At 36.3% G+C, this 20,959-nt stretch overlaps 1 protein-coding gene across 1 annotated transcript in view; it reads right to left on the bottom strand.

Moving 5' to 3' along the window:
• The window catches only part of med30 (mediator complex subunit 30), a 46,786-nt gene that overhangs the window by 25,287 nt on the left and 540 nt on the right, over positions 1 to 20,959 (bottom strand). The window contains exons 2-4 of the mRNA XM_055018228.1: positions 19,368 to 19,626; positions 14,573 to 14,731; positions 4,176 to 4,283 (exon numbers count right to left, since the gene is read on the bottom strand). Of these exons, the coding sequence (XP_054874203.1) occupies positions 4,176 to 4,283; positions 14,573 to 14,731; positions 19,368 to 19,532 (432 nt within the window). The 5' untranslated portion in view covers positions 19,533 to 19,626. The remainder of the gene's footprint in view (positions 1 to 4,175; positions 4,284 to 14,572; positions 14,732 to 19,367; positions 19,627 to 20,959) is intronic.

Below are 20,959 nucleotides of genomic sequence, written 5' to 3'. Positions count from 1 at the left end.
GGACTTATCAGCTCACTTCAGCATCCATCTCTGTCAGCATCCTGCCACTGACGGATTCATGTTTTCAGCTGAGTTTCATCACTTTGTTGCTCCTTTGAAGACGTTATCTGAATGGAAGCAGCTTAACTGTGACAATCCTCAGCCGTCTGCACATCTATCAGTCCGTTCTGTCATCAGTTACCTGCTTCAGTTCTGGACATGGAGACACCTGAGACTCTGTGCTGCTGGAAAGAACGCTCAGGATCCACTAAAACACAATACAGCCTCTGTACTGTAGAAAAAAAACATCTTTAGGCTCAACTAAAACAAAACAACAGAGTCTAAGCTCCGTTAGAAATAACGTTCAGGATCAACTGAGGGGGTTATTGTCCAAGATGCTTCAAAAATTATCCAAAGTTATTCAAAATGTGTCCAAAATGACTTGAAAATGATCCAGAATTAGTGAAAATTTTCCAAAAATGATCTAAGATGACAAAAATTTGTTCAGAATGACATGAAAATACTCTAAAATGACTGGAAAATGATCCAAACCCAGTCAGAATTTCTCTCAACGATTAAAAATGATCCAGAATGACCGAAAATTTGCAGAATAATGTTAAATTTGTCCAAGATGCTTTAAAATCATGTAAAATTACTCAAAATTTGTCCAAAATGACTTGAAAATGAGCTAGCATTGCAGAAAATGTGTCATGATTTAAAACAAATGATTGTGTGTTTTGTTATTAATGACTATATTCACGAACAAGTTTTTGTCGACAAACATCTAAAAAAATTAAGTTGCTCCAATTAGATTTTCTTCAGTAGTTTTCATTCAACAACTAAATTGTTGATAATTAACCACAGTTGTGTATTTTAATGCATAATATTTAAATCTTTTGAGCTAAAGCAACACAAATTTCAATTTTCAGGCAGAAATTTAAGTTCTCAAATTCAAGTAAAAGTTGATGCAACATTAATATGTCAACCAATAAAATAATGTTATGGAACTTTAATCAGTAAATTAGATTTATTTATTTTTTATCTTGTAATTATATATGTATTTATTTTATTGGTGGGAGAAGGTGTCAGAGTTCAGTTGATATCACAGCGAAACTACCGAAATATTGCAAATTTTTATAATCATATGCAATAACTTTGCATTTTAAATAAATGAACATTTTAAATCAGCTAATGTAGAAATTTGAGTTTAAATTACAGAAAATATTAAGCTGAGGCAGCGTTATTATGTCAAAAATCTACATATGTTTGCAACTTAAATGAGCAAATTTCCATCCTGCTCGTGTGCATTTATGAAAAGGATTGGAAAAAGTCATTTGAGTCAGTTTTTATCAACATTTCCTGTATTTTAAAAGCAGCACAGATCAGATTTTGCTGTAATTTTGCTGCATGTTTGTTTAGTTGTTTGTTCATTCCACAGCTTCTTCACCTCAACACATCATTTGTCTTTTTTAACGCAACCATCCATCACACATCTTCAGTCTTTTACTCCTCCACCCTCTAAACCTTCCTCTACTCTCTTTCTCTCTGTGTTATCTGACTGTCTGCTGCCCTCCTCATCCACAACTCTGGCTGGAACGACTGCAGCAGATGTTTCCAGAACATGAACATCTGCTTCCCCGTCCGGCGGCTGCTCAGACTAACAGCTTTAACTCCCCGAAGCTTGCTGCCTTCACCGCTGCCTGGATGTGCAGCTGGACACAATCATAGCTAAATATGCTGCACAAACCCTGCAGCCAGAATTCAGACGAGGTTCTGGAATAAGTTCTGTTTTTTTGCCTCTGAGGGAACAACAGCAGCACTGATCAGGACGGACAAACCTCCCTAGCAGGAAAACTAGAAAAGTCAAGTTACAAGTAGCTTCAAAACAAGCAACGAAAACCAGAAACTAAGGTGGTTACAGTACAGTATTTTACAGAACAGACTGCAGGACTGATGAGCTTCTGAATAAACCACACGATCAATAAAGAGCTGCGGCTGGAGGATAAATGTGACAATAAAACATCAGCCGTTTGAGTTTAATGACATGAAAAAATAGCCTTAATGTAGATTTTTTTGGACAGTAATTGTAATAAAACTCATGATTTCAGTGGACAGACAGAAAATCAGCAGCTGGTCAGTTGATGTCATTTCAGACAGCTGTGTTCCTCCACATCTCAGACTCTGTTAATTTGCTTACTAAACCACAGATGATCTGATCACCTGTCATGGATCTGCAGCAGGAGGATATTTAATCTTAACTGTTTATACTCGCTGTTTATTATTGGAAAACTGATATTTTAGAATCACTGTTAACTACCAGAAGCTCTTCACCATAAAGGAGGAACAAACTACAAATTGTTTCCTTCAGAGCTTCATCAGTACAGCAGATGAAAAATACATTTGAGTTCAGGTAAAAAAAAAAAAAAAAAACTGCAACCAGATCTGTTTTACATCCATCCAGTTGTCACAGTCTAAACACTAGATCTGGATTCTGTTCATCTATAACCAACTTTGAGCATCAATATTATGGAATGTATCACAGTTTCATGTCACAGAAAGACTAAGCTGTCTCAAAGACACATAAAGCTATCAAAATATCCCATTAAAAGACCAAAATGCATCATTAAACAACCAAAATGTCCCATTTAAAGAAAAAAAACGTCCCATTAAACGATCAAAATTTCCTATTAAAAGACAAAAACATCTCATTAAACAACCAAAACATCACATTAAAAGTCCAAAACGTCCCATTAAACAACCAAAATGTCCCATTAAAAGACAAAAACATCCCATTAAACGACCAAAACGTCCCATTAAAAGACAAAAAAAGTCCCACTAAATAATCAAAACTTCCCATTAAAAGACAAAAACATCCCATTAAATGATCAAAATTTCCCATTAAAAGACAGAAACATCTCATTTAATAACCAAAACATCTCATTAAAAGACAAAAACGACCCATTAAACGACCAAAACGTCTCATTAAAAGTCCAAAACGTCCCATTAAAAGACAAAAAAGTCCCATTAAATAATCAAAACTTCCCATTAAAAGACAAAAACATCTCATTTAATAACCAAAATGTCTCATTAAAAGACAAAAACGTCCCATTAAATGATCAAAATTTCCCATTAAAAGACAAAAACATCTCATTTAATAACCAAAATGTCTCATTAAAAGACAAAAACGTCCCATTAAACGACCAAAACGTCCCATTAAAAGACAAAAATGTCCCATTAAATGCCAAAAACCAGACAAAAAGCAAGAAAAATGAGACACAAAAAAACCAAAACCAGACAAAACCCAAGAAGAATGAGACACAACACAGAAAAATAGAGGTACAAAATGACAAAAACAACAAACAAAAGAACCACAATGAGAGAAAAGGCAACACAAAACTGACACAAAATCAAAGAAGGGACACAGGATATGAAAGAAAACAACAAAAACCAGACATAAAAAAAGAAAAACAAGTCGCAAAATGGCCAACCATGTCACAAAGAGACTAAGCTGTCCCAGAGACACATAAAACAATTAAAATGTCTCATTAAACAACAAAAATGGCACAAAAAACGACACAAAACAAGAAAAATGAGACAAAAAATATCAAAAACCAGACAAAAAACAAGAAAAATGAGACATAAAACACAAAAAACAGAGAAAAAGCAAGAAAAATTAGACACAAAACATTACATGTTCAGATGTTTTCATGCTCCTCCGGTTACAGATATTAACTAGATGATTCTTCCTGTATCGCAATGAAATGAACTGACAGAAAACAGCTAAAATGGTCAATTAAATGAATCAAATCCCAGGAAAATGATCTAAATGTTGGTGCTTAAATCGTCTCTCTGCGGCATCAAACCTCCTTTAAACACACAAACTGTCAGAGACAATAAAGTTTATTAACTGCAGCCTCTTAAATGAGTTTTGTACTTCACATCGTGGATTAACGCTAGCAGATAATAAGAAGTCAGCAAATAAAACTTAATGATTTTCATGTCTGGGATGCATTTCAAGTCTAATTATTATTTCTAATTATAAACCTGAAACTTTGCTGAAGTAAAATCATGTGAAGCTGCAATAAAACGTAAAGTTATTATATTGTGAAGCTTTAGTTTTCTTTAATTCCCTCCTCGCCTTGTTGTCTCTGCTCTGATTTAAACCCAACAGGGCTACTGGAAACAGAACTCGGTACCTTGTTGACCTCCAGGATCTCCCTCCTCTCCTCGCTGCCGGGTCGGTTCTGACCTCCGGACCGGTCCTCCAGTTTGGATCCGTCGTCCTCCACAAACGGGATCAGTTGCTGGAAACACAAATATGGAAACATGACTCAGTGTAGGAGGATCAGACGATAACAGTTTAACAGATTTAGTTCATTTAGAAATGTATTTAACAGGCACAGTGCACATTAAATATTAAACCCAAACGGCTAATTTTCAAACAGGTGATCTATGAAAACAAGAGACCAGAAATAAATGAAGAGCTGACACAACGGAAAGCAAGAAGGCAGCAGGATGGATGAGTCACATTAATGTCGATAGATTGATCGATTATTAACCGATAAGTCAGAAGAAGAAGGTCATGTATGTCAATAAATGTATTGTAGATCAGGTGGAATACTTGGTTGTTCCACCAGGTGGAGCCTCTTACTATTTAATAAAGTGGAGACAGAGGAGGCATCACTCAGACTACAGTTCATGTTGGCAAGCAGAGAGCATTGTAGCTGGCAAGACTGCTGTATTACCAGAGATTTAGCTAGCAACGTTCACCATGACAAAGACTTCTGTGATGTTTAATGACCTCCAACTAGAGATCTTGTATTAACCCTCACAAGCCTAGTGACGTGCTGGCGCGTCAATATTGACACACTGCTGTAATCGAACGAAGCAGGAAGTTGAAGAGTCGATGAGTCTCCCTTTAAACTTGTGTCAAAAGTGTGGATTTTGAATTTTCTACCAGTTTTTGAATTGTGTTGATCGGCCAAGTAAAACCAGAGTTATAATCATCGGTGTAGTGTAGAATGGTCTGCTGTACCTCACTATCATTCTATAGTGTAGAATGGTCTGCTGTACCTCACTATCATTCTATAGTGTAGAATGGTCTGCTGTACCTCACTATCATTCTGTAATTTTGCAGTGTAGAATGGTCTGACTGTATCTCACTATCATTCTGTAATTCTATCGTGTAAAATGGTCTGACTATACTTCACTATCATTCTGTAATTCCATCATGTAGAATGGTCTGACTACGCCACACATTCTGCTGTAGGGGACAAACGCTCTGACTTGTTTGTATTTCTTCAAACCAGAACCAACACTGTGGGTCTTAATAAAAACCATGTTGGTTGCAGAACCTGATCCGATGCCGTAGAATATTTGGGTATTTTTAGTATCTGACATTTCCTGTTTTTTATCTCTTCCTATGAGTTATATATTCAATGCCTTCATCCAATTTCAGAAACTGAAGACGACAAGATTGAGAGTCTGTAGTGGAATTATTGAACACTGAGTTTCCAGTTTTCTGCTTAATAAATGTTCAACAAAACACCTTTATTCTATAAATGCACTGAGAAACTGGAATCTGTGATGCAGGTTTATTTGACAGGCTTATAAAAGGTGATTTACGTGTAATTATTCTAAGGCAGTGACCCTCCTTCAGCCTGTCAGAGCTCCGGTCAGCGGAGCCTCTCTGCTGCTTCTATAAAGTAAAAGTGATTCTGTGAAGCTCCAACAGTCCGACTCTCTTCAGCACAAACAGACAGCGAGCGAGTGGGAGATTAATTCATTTTTAAACGCTCCGTGTGCTTGACCTTGTCTGCTTGACACCACCGAAGCTGATGTTCCTCCAGGCGGCCTCCTGAGCTGCTTAACGTCACACTGCCCCCCAGTGGACACCTGGGGCAGGACAGCAGAACCACTGCAGCCACTGATCTGAGGTATGTTGGATATAAAGGGTCTGTACTGATTTTAATTTAAACTCATTTTCCTTTTGTTGTTTTGTTGGTAATTTTGGATTTATTTATCCTTATTTTGTCTCTTTGTGGTCATTTTGGGTGTTTTTGTATGTTTTTGTGCTCATTTTCTGTGTTTCGGCAGGTGTTTTGTGTCTCTTTGCGGTCATATTTGTTTGTAATAATTTTGTGTGTCTTGGTGGTAATTTTGCATTTATTTGTCCTTATTTTGTGCCTCTTTGTGGTCAGTTTGCATTTTTTTGTCAAGATTTTTTTTCTCTATGTTGTCATTTTAAATTTTTTGTGGTCATTTTACATTGTTGTCTTGATTTTGTGTCTTTGTCTTCATTTTGCATTTTTTTGTCGAGATTTTGTGTGTCTACGTTGAGATTTTTAATTTTTTGAGATCGTTTTGCATTTTTGTGTTGATTTTGTTTCTCTGTCAAAACTGGCTTTTCTGTCAAGATTCTGTATGTTTTTGTGGTCCTCTTCACTGTTTTTGCAGCCATTTTGTGTGTCTTCATGGTAATTTTGCATTTATTTGTCCTTTTTTTTATAATTTACTGTCTCTGTCACTGTTTTGTGCATATTTGAGGTTATTTTGACTTTTTTGTCAAGATTTGTGTCTCTTGTGTTGGCCAAAAGAGCAGACAAATATACTATCATAAACACATCCTCTTGTTTACATGCATACTATGGAATTTACAGTGAGGCGAGAACTGTCACTAAAATGGAGAATTCACTAAAAAGAAGGAGTAAGACTGCCTGACTCCAATACAAATTGGTTTAGTTTTAGGTCACAAACAACAAATAATTAAGCTGTGAACTAAATCTTAGATGATGTAGCAACACTTCCATCTAAAATGACACCGACTGACCCCTCGTCTTCATAAATGTGCATTTTAATGTCACCAACAGCTTCTCATTTTCAGCACGTGGTCAGTTTGTTCGTGTCTTCAATAAATAACTATTATCTCCACAAATGCTGCAACTTTCAACCAAACACTGTCAACATTATTTTGCACATTGTAAGGTGATTGATTTGCACATTTCTGCACAATATGCACAACTGTCTCACTGAAGTAAGTGTAAATGTTTATATTTCTTTTCTATTGCCTTTATAATACCTTAGATTTGCTACACTTGTATTTTAACACCTGCTTTGTCTCTCTGAATTTGTCCTCCTTCTTTAAAACTTTTACATTTTGCACAAAAACAAGTCAGATTCTTCATATGTGCAAAACTACCTGGAAATGAAACTGATTCTGAATCTGATTCTCAAATACAGTAGTATACATTACAGGCCAAAAGTCTGGAAACAACTTCAAGTTTCTGTTCAAAGTGTCTTTCTTTAAAACCAGCATGAATTCTATGGATTATTCTGGGATGTATTTACTGCATGATCAGACTTTGCTTTTAGGTATACACTAAAGTTACCAGACAACTGCTGAATAAATGCTGACAAAAGAAAAGAAGGGTTTAGTTTTAGGGTTGAAAAAGATTTACAAGAGTCCCAACTTCAGTGCAAAAGTAAAAAAACAAGTCACAGTTAGCATTATTCATCGTAGCTCTTTGGCTTTTGAGAGTTTGCACACAAAACTTCCCCAAAAATCTCAAGAGTACAGATACAAATACCTGATAATTATAGTAAAAATCTATTCTGATGAGTGACTCTTTATATAATAATCATGTTTATTTGGTTGCAAAATTCACCTATGGAATTATGCTTTTTTTTGTATAAATCTGATCTTGTTTCTCAACTTTTGGACTGTAGCGTAGATCTCATATTTAGTGGGTTTCAGTAACATTCCCTGCTGCATGTGAACCTGGAAGCACAAAAAAAATCCCCCCAAACCAACATCGTCTTCCTTCTCCAAACAGAAACTGTCATACCAGACAAGATGACAAACACAGATAGAGCAGGAGAGTCTGCAAACCTCTCAGAGGCCAATAAAAACCCAAAACACACCTCCATCCAGTAATGACTAGGCAGGAAACTAATCTAAACTATGCAAAAGTCTGAGCGTTTGGCCCGAGGTTAAACAGCTGTAGACGATGATCTGAGAAACCTTGTGTAGGAACTGGACACAACCGATGACAGCATCAACAGTAAGGGAAGTAAAAAGTACAAAACAGATGAAGAGAGAGAGTATGGTGGCAAAAAGTCAGAGAAAAAAACTGCACGGAGGAGAAAGCAAAACAGAAAAGGGGAATTCAAGAAACTAAGTCACAAAGAGGCTGAAAAAGGGGGAAACACGTGATGGAATGATGCAAAAATGTGGAAAAGTTTCGAGACAAAAAGCAAGAAAAATGAGACAAAACACCAAAAACCAAACAAAAAACAAGAAAAATGGGACATAAAACACCAAAAAACGGACAAAAAGCAAGAATTAATTGAGTCACAAAGAGATTGAAAAAGGGAAAAAGTGACAGAATGATGTAAAAATGTGGAAATGTTTCTCATGTTAGTTTCCAGGCCGACGTCCAAACTGTAAAGTCCTGGAGGCAGAAAGACAGAAGCAACAGGACAAACGGAGGAGAAACGCATCAAGTTTTAACAGCGGCGGTCTGATCTTGGCAGCCGCTGGAGGAAAATGAAATGTGCTGAGTGTGGAGGGAAAGATGGATGTTGTGTTGCGTGTCGCCGGGTGAGTCAGATGGATGTGGTTTAAGCCTGGCAGAGAAGAACGAGCTAATGAAGTCCTTCAGGTTCAACGGCTGAGACTAAAAGACCAACAGAAAAAAAGGTGAAATAGTAAGAAAACAGCGGAGAGAACAAAATAAAAACCTGAGGAACAGGAGGGAGGTAAATTAGAGGAGAAAACTGAAGCAGAAGATAATGAAAAGTGAACTAATATGTAAGAGAAAACAAGAAATAGAAGAAAACAGCAGGAGAGGAAGCTCTGAAACACAAAACATGAGGAACATTTACTGATTTTAACTGGAATTTATAGAATCTGGAACAAAATATTTGACAGTGATCCGACTGATGGCGAAGTTTGGACTCCAATCAGCCAATAAAGCTCCTGAATCAATCAATACAGTTAGTTTACTGAGTTAATTTGTTGTGAGAACTCAGTTCTGGTTATGCAACGTCTCTATGGATTATATAAATATTGTATATGTATAATACACCTGTACTATACTATATATGTATAATACACCTGTACTATACTATATATGTATAATACACCTGTACTATACTATATAATACACCTGTACTATACTATATATGTACAATACACCACAGATGTCCCCCCGTGTTCCTCCAGGACGGTTATTTCTGTTGCACAGCGTGTTCACTTCCTTTTTGGATGCCGTAACGCCAAGCACAGAATCTGATTAGACCATTTATTGCCAGAAAAATCGATAGAATATTCGATTGCTACAAATCGTTAATTGATAGCTGCGGTCCTAGATGACACTGCACAAAATGTTCTTTATAAACTAGAAATGTAGAATCTGGACTGAAATATTTGACAGAGATCTGACTGACAACCTTCTGTGGTGAAGTCTGGACTCCAATCAGCCAATAAAAGTTTTATATCGATCAATACAGTTGGTTCATTAAGTTAATTTGTTGTCAGAAATCAGTTCTAGTTATTTAACCTCTTCATGGATCCAGTATTTGTTTTTATATCTTCATTTTTGCCGTTTTTTGAATCAAATAAACCCTTTTTTCACCTCATGTTTTGCAGCTCGACACTTTCACTGACTTTAATGCCAATAAAGTAAATTAAACTGTGAAGAGTCTGCAGAGAAAAGCACCATAAAGTGGAATAAAGTGTGTCGGAGTGAAGAGGAAAAAAGCTGCTTCCAACAACAGCTGGACAGAAAACCTGCTGACGCGAGCATTGGGTCCAGCTGTTCATTAGCGGCTCTGTTGCTAATTAGGCTGCGATGAGGTCACGCTGCCCGACTCATCGATCCACTTCCTGCTCGGCGGCCAATAGTGAGCGTCTGTCAGCGGGAAGCCAAGTTGTGCAGGATGATAAATGGAGTCCAGGCTGAGGCCAAAATCAACAAGCTGAGACCAACCGAGCAGCTATCGGCCGGTCAGCAGCGAACCTCAGCCTCAGGACGAACAAACGTCAACAGAAGGAGTCGGAGAAGCTCTGGAAGCAGCAGCTTTAAAACATCACACGACAGAACAGAGCTTTACTGAAAAAACGTAGACGAAGCCGCCGTCACAAATCAGTTCTCCTCCTTCAGCCCCAGCAGGAGTCTGCCGACAGAGATTAGCTTCCAGCCAATCTGGAGGAGCTGGGAAGGACTGCAGTCATTAATCCAATCAAATAGTGGAGGAAAGACTAAAACACCGAGTGGAGAGCAACATTTAAAACGCTGCAGGAGTCCAACATGTTCTCCAGCAGACTAAACACAGAAACACTGACGTATTTCACTCTGCTGCAACAACAATACACTAAAACCTGACATTTATCAACAGTTCTACATGTACAATATCAATATTATATAAAACATAGAAGAATCTGGACAATACTAACAGTTTCTATAAATAAAAGTTTGGGATTATTTTTTCTACTTTTAAAAGAAACTGAGCATTATCAATATTTACTACAATATTTTTAAAATGTAGAATAACCTGTGATATTAAATGCTTCAGTTTTATTTAAAAAGGTGCAGTATTCATATTTTTTATATTTAAAATAATCTGAAATATTAACATTTTTAGGTTAAAAATGTGCAATATTAATACATTATATTTTACATTTACAGGAATCTGTGCATTATCTATGTTTTCTACATTTTTGAATATATATATGTGTGTATATATATATATACACACACACACACACACACACACACATATATATATAGAGAAAGAGAGAACAATCTGTAATAATACAAATTCTTACATAAAAATGTGCAGTAATTATGTTTTTTTAAATTTTGAAGAATCTGAAATGATAACATTTTTTTACTTTAAAAAATGTGCAATATTTATAAATTTTTACAATTAGAAGAATCTGTGCATTATCTGTATTTTCTACAATATTCCTTTAAATATACAATAATCTTCAATATCCAAGATTTTTGCATTTTTGCTAAAAATTTGCAAAATTTAGTTTTTACATTTAGAAGAATCTTTGTATTATCAATATTTTTAAATACATAAAATCTGTAATATTAAAAACGTGAGCTTTTTTTTTAAAGTGCAGTATCAACATTTTTAGTTTAAAAATGTGATGACAGATAGATAGATAGATAGATAGATAGATAGATAGATAGATAGATAGATAGATAGATAGATAGATAGATAGATAGATAGATAGATAGATAGACAGATAGACAGATAGACAGATAGACAGATAGATAGATAGATAGATAGATAGATAGATAGATAGATAGACAGATAGACAGATAGATAGATAGATAGATAGATAGATGATAGATGATAGATAGATAGATAGATAGACAGACAGATAGATAGATAGATAGATAGATAGATAGATAGATAGATACACACACATTGTGTAATGTCAATATTTATACTCCTCGAAATATGCTATACTACTGTTTTAAACATTTAAAAATATCTGTACATTTTTATTTTCTACATTTACAAGAATCTGTGTATTATCTGTATCTACTGCAATATTTGTCTGCATATAGAAGAATCTGTATATTAACATTTCCTACATTAAGCACAATATCAGTATTATACATATTATTATGTCTAAACGTAGAGAAAATATTTAATAGGAATACTTTTATAAATACAAAAGAACTCTACACACAGACATATGTGCAAATAATTTATACATATATAAAAAAAATTGTGTATATATATATATATATATATATATATATATATATATATATATATATATATATACATATACATATATAAATGTGTTTTTTTATTTCTTCCTGCTGTCTGTGTTTCTGCAGTAAAACCTCTGCTGCTGTAAACGTGCTGCTGTGGGATTAATCCAGGATTATTTTATGTGTTGAAAACGTGTTTATGTGTTCCACTGCCTGCCTCTGTTGTGTGTTGCATATATATTGTGTATTGTGTGTCTGTGGATGCAGAGTGAGCAGCAGTAAAGCTGTGCTGGCCGGCGACCAGCTAAAACAGCCTCCAGAGGAGCAGCTGAATGTGAGGCTGAGTGGAGGTCCACAGGGAGCCGGTGAGATAAGAGGCCTCCTGGGTTCAGGTGTGTCGCTTCTAAATGTGTCCTACTTCCTGTAAACTAACAGCTCCTCGTTTAGACCACAGTTGGTGTGGAAAGCAGAAAAAAAACCACTCTAACAAGCTCGCAAAGCATCTTCTGACGTCTGCATCTGGATGCATCAATCAGTCCTGCCAAACTAAAAACGCAGCGCCAGCAGCTGGAACCACATTTAGAACCTCATTTTGTGACATCCAGTTTATGGAATAAAAGATCTGAAGTCAGCAGCAGCTGAAGCACAATATAATAATTACTCATGTTTTTAACCTTGTAACATGCACATGTGGTGTTTCTATCTGCTGAAAGACACATTATTAATGAATTAATCCGTCAACACCAGAATGTTTCCACCTTCAACTGCAAGAATCCCTCTGAACCTCGACTTGAATCCCTCAGAACCAGAAGATTCTTAATCTACAATAACTTCAGTACAAGGAAACTTCAAAAAGTTCTCAATCTCACCTGGAAACAAGAGGCATAACTCTCAAGATTCTTTATGTCAAAAAAGTCCAAAACATAAATACTACACAGACATTTGTCTTATGTATGAAAAAAATATATAAATATTGCACATTCTTCTATATGTAAATATATATATATATATATATATATATATATATATATATATATATATATATATATATATATATATATATATATATATATATAAGGGCTGGGACTTTAACGCGTTAATTTCGATTAATTGATTGCCGCGAAAATAACGCGTTAAAACTGATACCGCGATTAATTGCGCCCTCCTCAGTCCCCTCATTTCTGGCACACCGGTAACTCTGATGAACCCTCCAGCCCAGTAGGTGGCAGTAATGAATCTAAAGTCTGTTTGTAGCCATGAAGAAGAAGCACAGGAAGCACTGAGTGAAGTCAGGCACTGGTGAACAGTGAAGGAAGATGAGATTGAGTTTGTTGGGCAGAAAGTTTTCTTTTAAAAATCTTCCTGATGGCAGCTTGGATAAAACCCTGGTTGTGTGTAAATTGTACAACAAAGAGTTTTCTGATCACTGCGTCACTTCAAGCCGACGGTATCACCTCAATGTAAAACATGTTGCTGTTAGCACCAGAGCTAACGTTAGCTACGAGTCATGTTAACGGCTGACGGTGTAGCCATCCCATAATAGACCACTTTTCTAGACAGTGCTTGAGTTTACAGAAAGTCTTAAAATGTTGAATAAAATCGCTATAATTGCACTTAGATTTGCAGTAATCTGTGACTGTAGCAGACAGATGAAAAATGCAGATAAATAGAAATGAAACATTTTTGTGGTTTAAGTTTTTACTCCGTCGAGGCTCTGCCTCCTTGGAGGAGGAATAACCTAAACAACAAAAATATCTCTTTTAATAACTTAATTATAAACTTTTTGTTTATAAAAAATTACATAAATAAAAATTGATATTCCTATAAAAAGAACCATCAAAATTACACCATTTATCAGACCCAGAAAAGATGAAAACAGAATGAATCTCTGGATTTTCAACTTTCTGAAGCTCCTTGAACTACTTATGCTGATTTTATGTGCCATACAGTGGAAAAAACAACCAAATTCAGGCTTTAAGTCATCAAAATCACTTTTTCTATATGTCCCATTTTCCTTTTTTTAAATAAATTTAAAATTAGAAACATGTATATGTCTATTCATTGATTCAACTGTCAACCACAATTTTATTTGAATTGAAAAACTTCACTTATTGTGTCAAATATTGCTATTTGACAAAACTGCAACTAATTGCAATTAATTAACTGCAATGCCTGTAATTAATTAGATTACATTTTTTAATCGCGTCCCACCACTAATATATATATATAAACCCAGCTTATTCTACAGGTAAAATATATATATAAAAATATTGCAGATACTTCTATATGTAAAACAAAATAAAAATATTATACAGTATGTTCTATATGTAAAACATATACATACATAGAATATATATATATATATATGTATATATATATATATATATATATATATATATATATATATATACACACATAGCAGATACTTCAATATGTAAGAAAAATATGTATATTAATATGGCACAAACTGTTCTATATGTAAGAAAAAATACAGAAATATTACACAGATATTTCTATATGTAAAACTATTAATATGGTACAGGTTCTTCCTAAAGAAGAAATGCTGACAGTTACTGTTGTAAACACTGTACGAACGTTAATATTGCATTTTTATGCAGAAAATATCGATTTTTTAAAGTTTTTTTACACGTAAAAAATGATATTGCACAAATTTATATTATATAGCCCAGATGCTTCACAGCTCACCAACACAGGAGTAACTCCTCGTTTCTAGGTGAGAAGGAGAACTTTTTAACCTTCCTAGTATATTTAATGATGTTTGGGAAAGTTTTACCCCATGAATATCTTCAGCGTAAAATCAACCTGTCCACACCTTCACTAACACCTGTGCTCACCTCAGGTGGAATCGGGTCGAGACCGGCACAGTTTTCATTGCATTTGTCGTAGACGAGGCGCAGCTTCCTGAACAGAACGGAGAGCATTCGGAGATGCTCCTGCAGCTTCCCCAGCCGGTCCTGGTGGGTGTTGGGGTGATACGTCACTCCATTTGGCAGCTGAGCAGAACCGACAGGTAAAGGTGTGTTAGAAAAACTTAGTTAAACACAATAAAAAGCAGCAGAAAGTAGTCCGACAAACCCACCTCTCCTAATAAACCATTAGAAACCCACAGTAGATGCATTTTATTCACCATATCTGATAAAACCAAAGTGAATCACAGCAGTCAGAGATCATAAAACTGGCCCTGATATTCTAATAAAATCCCAGTTAGAGCTTCAGATGATAACCAGCTTCTTTGCTGCACTTTGTTTCCTTCAGACTCCAACTGAAGAGTTGTTGAGCATCTCTGATCCTCTGGAGCTCAGATTAGATGGTATTTTTCAGATTAAACGATGATTAAATGATAGATCTGATTAGAAACATCCTCCATAGGAAGCAGCGGCCTCCAGACAGACAGACGGACAAACACTGATGATCTGCATGAGCATCAAGCAGCAGATCTGTTTGTTTGGTTTTAACAAGGAGCAGCTCAGAAACATCCTGACCAGCAGAACCGAACAGAACCTCATCAGAACCAACTGTTAGCTGCACACATTAATCAATACACTGATTATGGAGATACTAAAAGTAGTAATAAATAAAAATTCGATGAAAATTAACCAATGAAAATCAGGCATTGCTTTTGAACCGTGGTTTAACAGAATAATTTTAAAAAATAAACTCATATAACAGGCCTGGACAAAAATGATGGTACCCCTAGAAAAGACTGAAAATAATGTGACCATAGGGACATGTACAATCAAGGTGTGTCCTCTAATTAGCATCACAGGTGTCTACAAACTTGTAATCAGTCAGTCGGCCTATTTATAGGGTTACAGTAGTCACTGTGCTGTTTGGTGACATGGTGTGTACCACACTAAACATGGACCAGAGGAAGCCAAGCAGAGAGTTGTCTCAGCAGATTAGAAAGAAAATTATAGACCAGCATGTTAAAGGTAAAGGCTGTAAGACCATCTCCAAGCAGCTTGATGTTCCTGTGACTACAGTTGCACATATTATTCAGAAATTTAAGATCCATGGGACTGTAGCCAACCTCCCTGGATGTGGCTGCAGGAGGAAAATTGATGACAAATGGAAGAGACGGATAATAGGAATGGTAACAAAAGAGCCCAGAACAACCTCTAAAGACATTAAAGGTGAACTCCAAGGTCAAGCTACATCAGTGTCAGATCACACCATCCGTCATTGTTTGAGCCAAAGTGGACTTTATGGGAGACGACCAAGGAGGACATCATTGTTGAAAACAAATCCTAAAAAAGCCAGACTGGAATTTGACAAACTGCACGTTGACAAGCCACAAAGCTTCTGGGAGAATGTTCTATGGACAGAGGAGACAAAACTGGAACTTTTTGGCACATCAGCTCTATGTTCACAGATGCAGAAATGAAGCATATGAAGAAAAGAACACTGTCCCTACTGTGGAACATGGAGGAGGTTCTGTTATGTTCTGGGGCTGCTTTGATGCATCTGGTACAGGGTGTCTGGAATCTGTGCAGGTACAATGAAATCTCATGACTATCAAGGTATTCTAGAGAGAAATGTGCTGCCCAGTGTCAGAAAGCTTGGTCTCAGTCGCAGGTCATGGGTCTTACAACAGGATAATGAGCCAAAACACACAGCTAAAAACAGCCAAGAATGGCTAAGAGGAAAACATTGGACTATTGTGAAGTGGCCTCTATGAGCCCTGATCTAAATCCTATTGAACATCTGTGGAAGGAGCTGAAACATGGCGTCTGGAGAAGGAACCCTTCAAACCTGAGACAACTGGAGCAGTCTGCTGATGAGGATTGGACCAGAATACCTGCTGAGAGGTGCAGAAGTCTCATTGACAGTTACACAAATGGTTTGATTGCAGTGATTGCCTCAAAAGGTTGTACAACAAAATATTAAGTTAAGGGTACCATCATTTTTGTCCAGGCCTGTTTCATGAGTTTATTTTTTAAAATAATTCTGTTAAACCACAGTTCAAAAGCAATGTCTGATTTTCATTGGTTAATTTTCATAGAATTTTTATTCATTATTACTTTTGTCAGATTCAAATTATTTCTGTGACCATTGTAGGTTTATATTTCATTAACCAAGGGGTACCAACAATTTTGTCCGCATGTGTAGTCAAGTCACATGATTCGGTATTCGTACATAATGTACACATGCAGAACACACACCTGTGCTCAGCACAAGGTCATTTTGTTTGTGGGTATATCTATATTAAATGGAGACATTCTATGTTGCCGTTATTTCTGATCATCAGAAACTAACAAAAAAATGCTGCATTTATTTAAAAAAATGCTGCATTTCTGACAATGTCATATGGGGGAATGAACAGCCTTGGAGGAGTACTGCGCTCTCTGATTGCTTTTCTAGTATTGATTATTGAATCATCAATTAATTGCTGCTAAAAACCAAACAATTCAAACTGTATTAACCAATAAGGCAGCAGATGGAGGATAACCCAGAGTTAGCAAAAAGCTCATTTTCATCTGTAGTTGCTGGACACATGTTAAAAACATCTAATAAAGAAAAAAGCAAACAAACAATTTGCATCCCTCCTAAGTTAGTCTTGATTCTATTTTATATTCTATTGCTTTGAGGAGAAACAATAAACTATAAGAGGAAGCAGATGTTCAGTCACAGGAATGAAATGTTCACATCAGAAAATCTACGTTTATGTGTCGACTATTTACTGAAAAAGCAAAAAAAAGAAAAAGAAAATACAGGTCAAATTAGCGTAAAACCTTTTATATTTTTGCTGTTTTAGTTTATAGAAAAATGGCTGCTGATAGTTGTTCTGGTCACTGGATGGAGGATGATTGTCTCAGCAGCTGTGATTCTATTTAACTGAATTTTAAAAATGATACAGAACATTTAAAAAAGAAATAAAATACAAATCTGGCTTCTTTCCATTAACTGCAGTGGAGAAAATAAACTCAAACTGTGAAAACTGAGTTTTTCCTGCTGGTTTTAAAGACGAATAATACAGAAAACTTCCCCCTGCAGCACGTTTGGTTCTTTAACTTTATTCTGAACCTGTTTTAGTGAACGTCTTCGTTACTCTGCAGCTTTAACACACAAACACTCAGTTCACCCAGTTTCCAGCCAATAAAAACACCATCTGGATGTGTTAACAAGACGAGAAACTACATTTTCTCTGGTCTTCCATGAACTTTAAACTCTCTTCTGTCTCTGCAGGATTCTCACTTCTGCTGCTTTTGGCCTTCTGGTTTTGCCAAAACTGAGGAAAACTCAGTGGTTGAAGCTTTTCTCCAACTGGCTGCTCCTTATTTTTAAATCCTGCATCTAAAATTCCTTTTTAATGGATGTTTTGGTACTTACATTGTACTCCTCTGTCATGTTAACATCTAAACTATCGGACTATTCTTTATATTCTTTTGCATTTTGCGTTTGTCTTTTGATTTTGCGGGATTCCACCATAATCTGCTGCATCTAAGAACTTTGTGATTCATATATAAACAATCTAGCGACTCTACTTTAAGTTTTGTGAAGCGATTTAAAGATTTTTCTACATTTCAGCTCCAATATTCGTCCAAAAACGTCACACAGAGATAAAGACACAACTTCAAAATCACATACATCTTTCTCATTCACTTTGCTGTATAATTTATCACCTCTTATGAACTAAAACGTCTGTAAAAATCAAAGTTGACTGCAGTAAAAACAGCTCAGATTAATGAGACTCATCAGTAATTAATGTCAACTGGGTTCTGAGAAGCTCAGTTTGTTGCTTCCAGCTGTTTAGGAGTTTTTCCTCTGAGTTCATTAAACATCTGCAGCATCAGACAGCAGCAGAAACCAATCAGAGAGAAGCTGAACACATTTATACAACAACAGGACCTTTATTGACTAATTAGAACTCTAATTTATGCCTGACATGGACAATAATGATCAATCAGGATCTAACAGCAGCTGCTGTGTGAGCTGCAAGTTTATGCAGTTTAGAAATAAACTGTTATTTGGACCATGTGATAAACTGATGTTAGATTGGATTCAGTCCAGTTTAATAAAGAACTGACTTTTAACAATAAAAAACAGTATTAAAATGATCATTAAAGTGTCTGAAGAGTTTCTTCTCCTCCGTCTGATTAAACCTCATCTCTCAAAAGTTTGGGGTCACCAAGAAAATTTTTATGTTGTTCTAAAGGAGTTCAAGTTGCTCTATATTAGTTAAAGTTGCTCTAAATGATTTAAAGTTGATCTACACTACTGTTCAAAAGTTTAGGGTCATCCAGAGAATTTCATGTTTTCCATGAAAACTCCCACTTTTCTCCATGTGCTAACATAACTGCACAAGGGTTTTCTAATCATCAATGAGCCTTTCAACACCATTAGCTAACACAATGTAGCATTAGAACACAGGAGTGATGGTTGCTGGAAATGTTCCTCTGTACCTCTATGGAGATATTCCATTAAAAATCAGCTGTTTCCAGCTAGAATAGTCATTTACCACATTAACAATGTCTACACTGGATTTATCATTCATTTAATGCGATCTTCTTTGAAAAAAAAAATGCTTTTCTTTCAAAAATAAGGACATTTCTAAGTGACCCCAAACTTCTGAACAGTAGTGTAAAAATGAAGCGTGTTCATGTCCACATACGTGTATCAGAGTCAGACCTGCATGTTCCTGAGCAGCTGGAAGATCTCCATAGTTCTGAGGACGATGTCTTGGACCGTCTCCTGGCCGATGCGACACAACGACGCCGTGTTGACGTCACGAGCTGCCTGTGGCGGTGGCGGTGGCTGGCCACCGAAAGGCGACACCAGAGGAGGGGTCGTCATGGAGACAGCTGATGAAGATGGAGGAGGAGGAGGAGGAGGAGTCGGTCCAGGTGAGCTACCTGTCAGGATGTTCCACCAGAACACCTTTACATGCCTACAGAACAGAGGGAAGATGAGAACTTAATTTTTTTGTATTTTATTTAACCTTTATTTCTACAGGTAATCTCACTGAGACACGGGTCTCATTCTCAAGAGAAACCTGTCCTCAAATAACAACGCAAAACAAAAGTGAGTCACTGACAAACGACATTAAGGGACCTGAACTAGACAATATAACAATACAATATAAAACTGGCAGGCTCATGACAAAACACAATAGGACATCAAAACTAATGTGCAGAAGCACTAAGCAATAAAGCTGAAGAGTCATTATGATGCCACCACCGTGCTTCACATCATGATGCTGCTGCCACTGTGTTTCACATCATGATGCTGCTGGTGGTGGCAGCAGCATCATGATGCTGCCACCTCCATGCTTCACATCATGATGCTGCCACCACCGTGTTTTACATCATGATGCTGCCACCACCATGCTTCACATCATGATGCTGCCACCACCATGCTTCACATCATGATGCTGCCACCTCCATGCTTCACATCATGATGCTGCCACCTCCATGCTTCACATCATGATGCTGCCACCACCATGGTTCACATCATGATGCTGCCACCATCGTGTTTCACATCATGATGCTGCCACCACCGTGTTTCACATCATGATGCTGCCACCTCCATGCTTCACATCATGATGCGCTTCTCCTTTTAGACACTGTTGAGTTCTAATTTGCTGATGTTACATGTACAGTTTGTGCACACAAAAATAATAATATCATAAAATAAAACAATAACAAAAACACACTAAAGGGGTAAGGTAGAAATAGAGAGCAGAGCTTGACCCTCGGGTTTGTTGAACTTTTATGTATATTTTTCACATCCTTACTTCTACATCAGTCGGGTTAATCTCAGTAAGTGTTGATGCTTAAGGGTCTCGGCCTGAATATTTAATCAGGTTAAGTTCTGTAGTTAATAATACAGATTAGTCAGGTTATTGTCCATAATTAATAACGTTGCAGGTTATCTGCTATAATATGAATTATAGTCAGGTAAAGTTGTAGTTTATATAATTTTTGAAGGGTTTTACTCGAAATATAAAAACTTATAAAGGTAAATTAATACCAGAAACAACACTGTGGGGTCTTAACCTTGTTAGACGAATTTGTAAAAACAATCATACTCTTTTTTTTCACAAGAAAGCACTTTAAATGACCTGAATAAGTAACTGTGACTCAGACATGTAGGTTGAATTTGGGCAGTTTCAGTAAATCATATTTTAAAATATTATTTATTTTTACAAAAGCAACGATTACATGCCTTTTAGAGAATGCTGTAATTATCATCACTGTGATTAAACTCTGACTCAACCCTGA

The sequence above is a fragment of the Amphiprion ocellaris genome, chromosome 15 (genome assembly GCF_022539595.1).
Source record: "Amphiprion ocellaris isolate individual 3 ecotype Okinawa chromosome 15, ASM2253959v1, whole genome shotgun sequence".
NCBI classification, from domain to species: Eukaryota; Metazoa; Chordata; class Actinopteri; family Pomacentridae; genus Amphiprion; species Amphiprion ocellaris.
The sequence above is the reverse complement of the archived record's forward strand: the minus strand, read 5'-3'. Positions and strand labels throughout refer to the sequence as shown.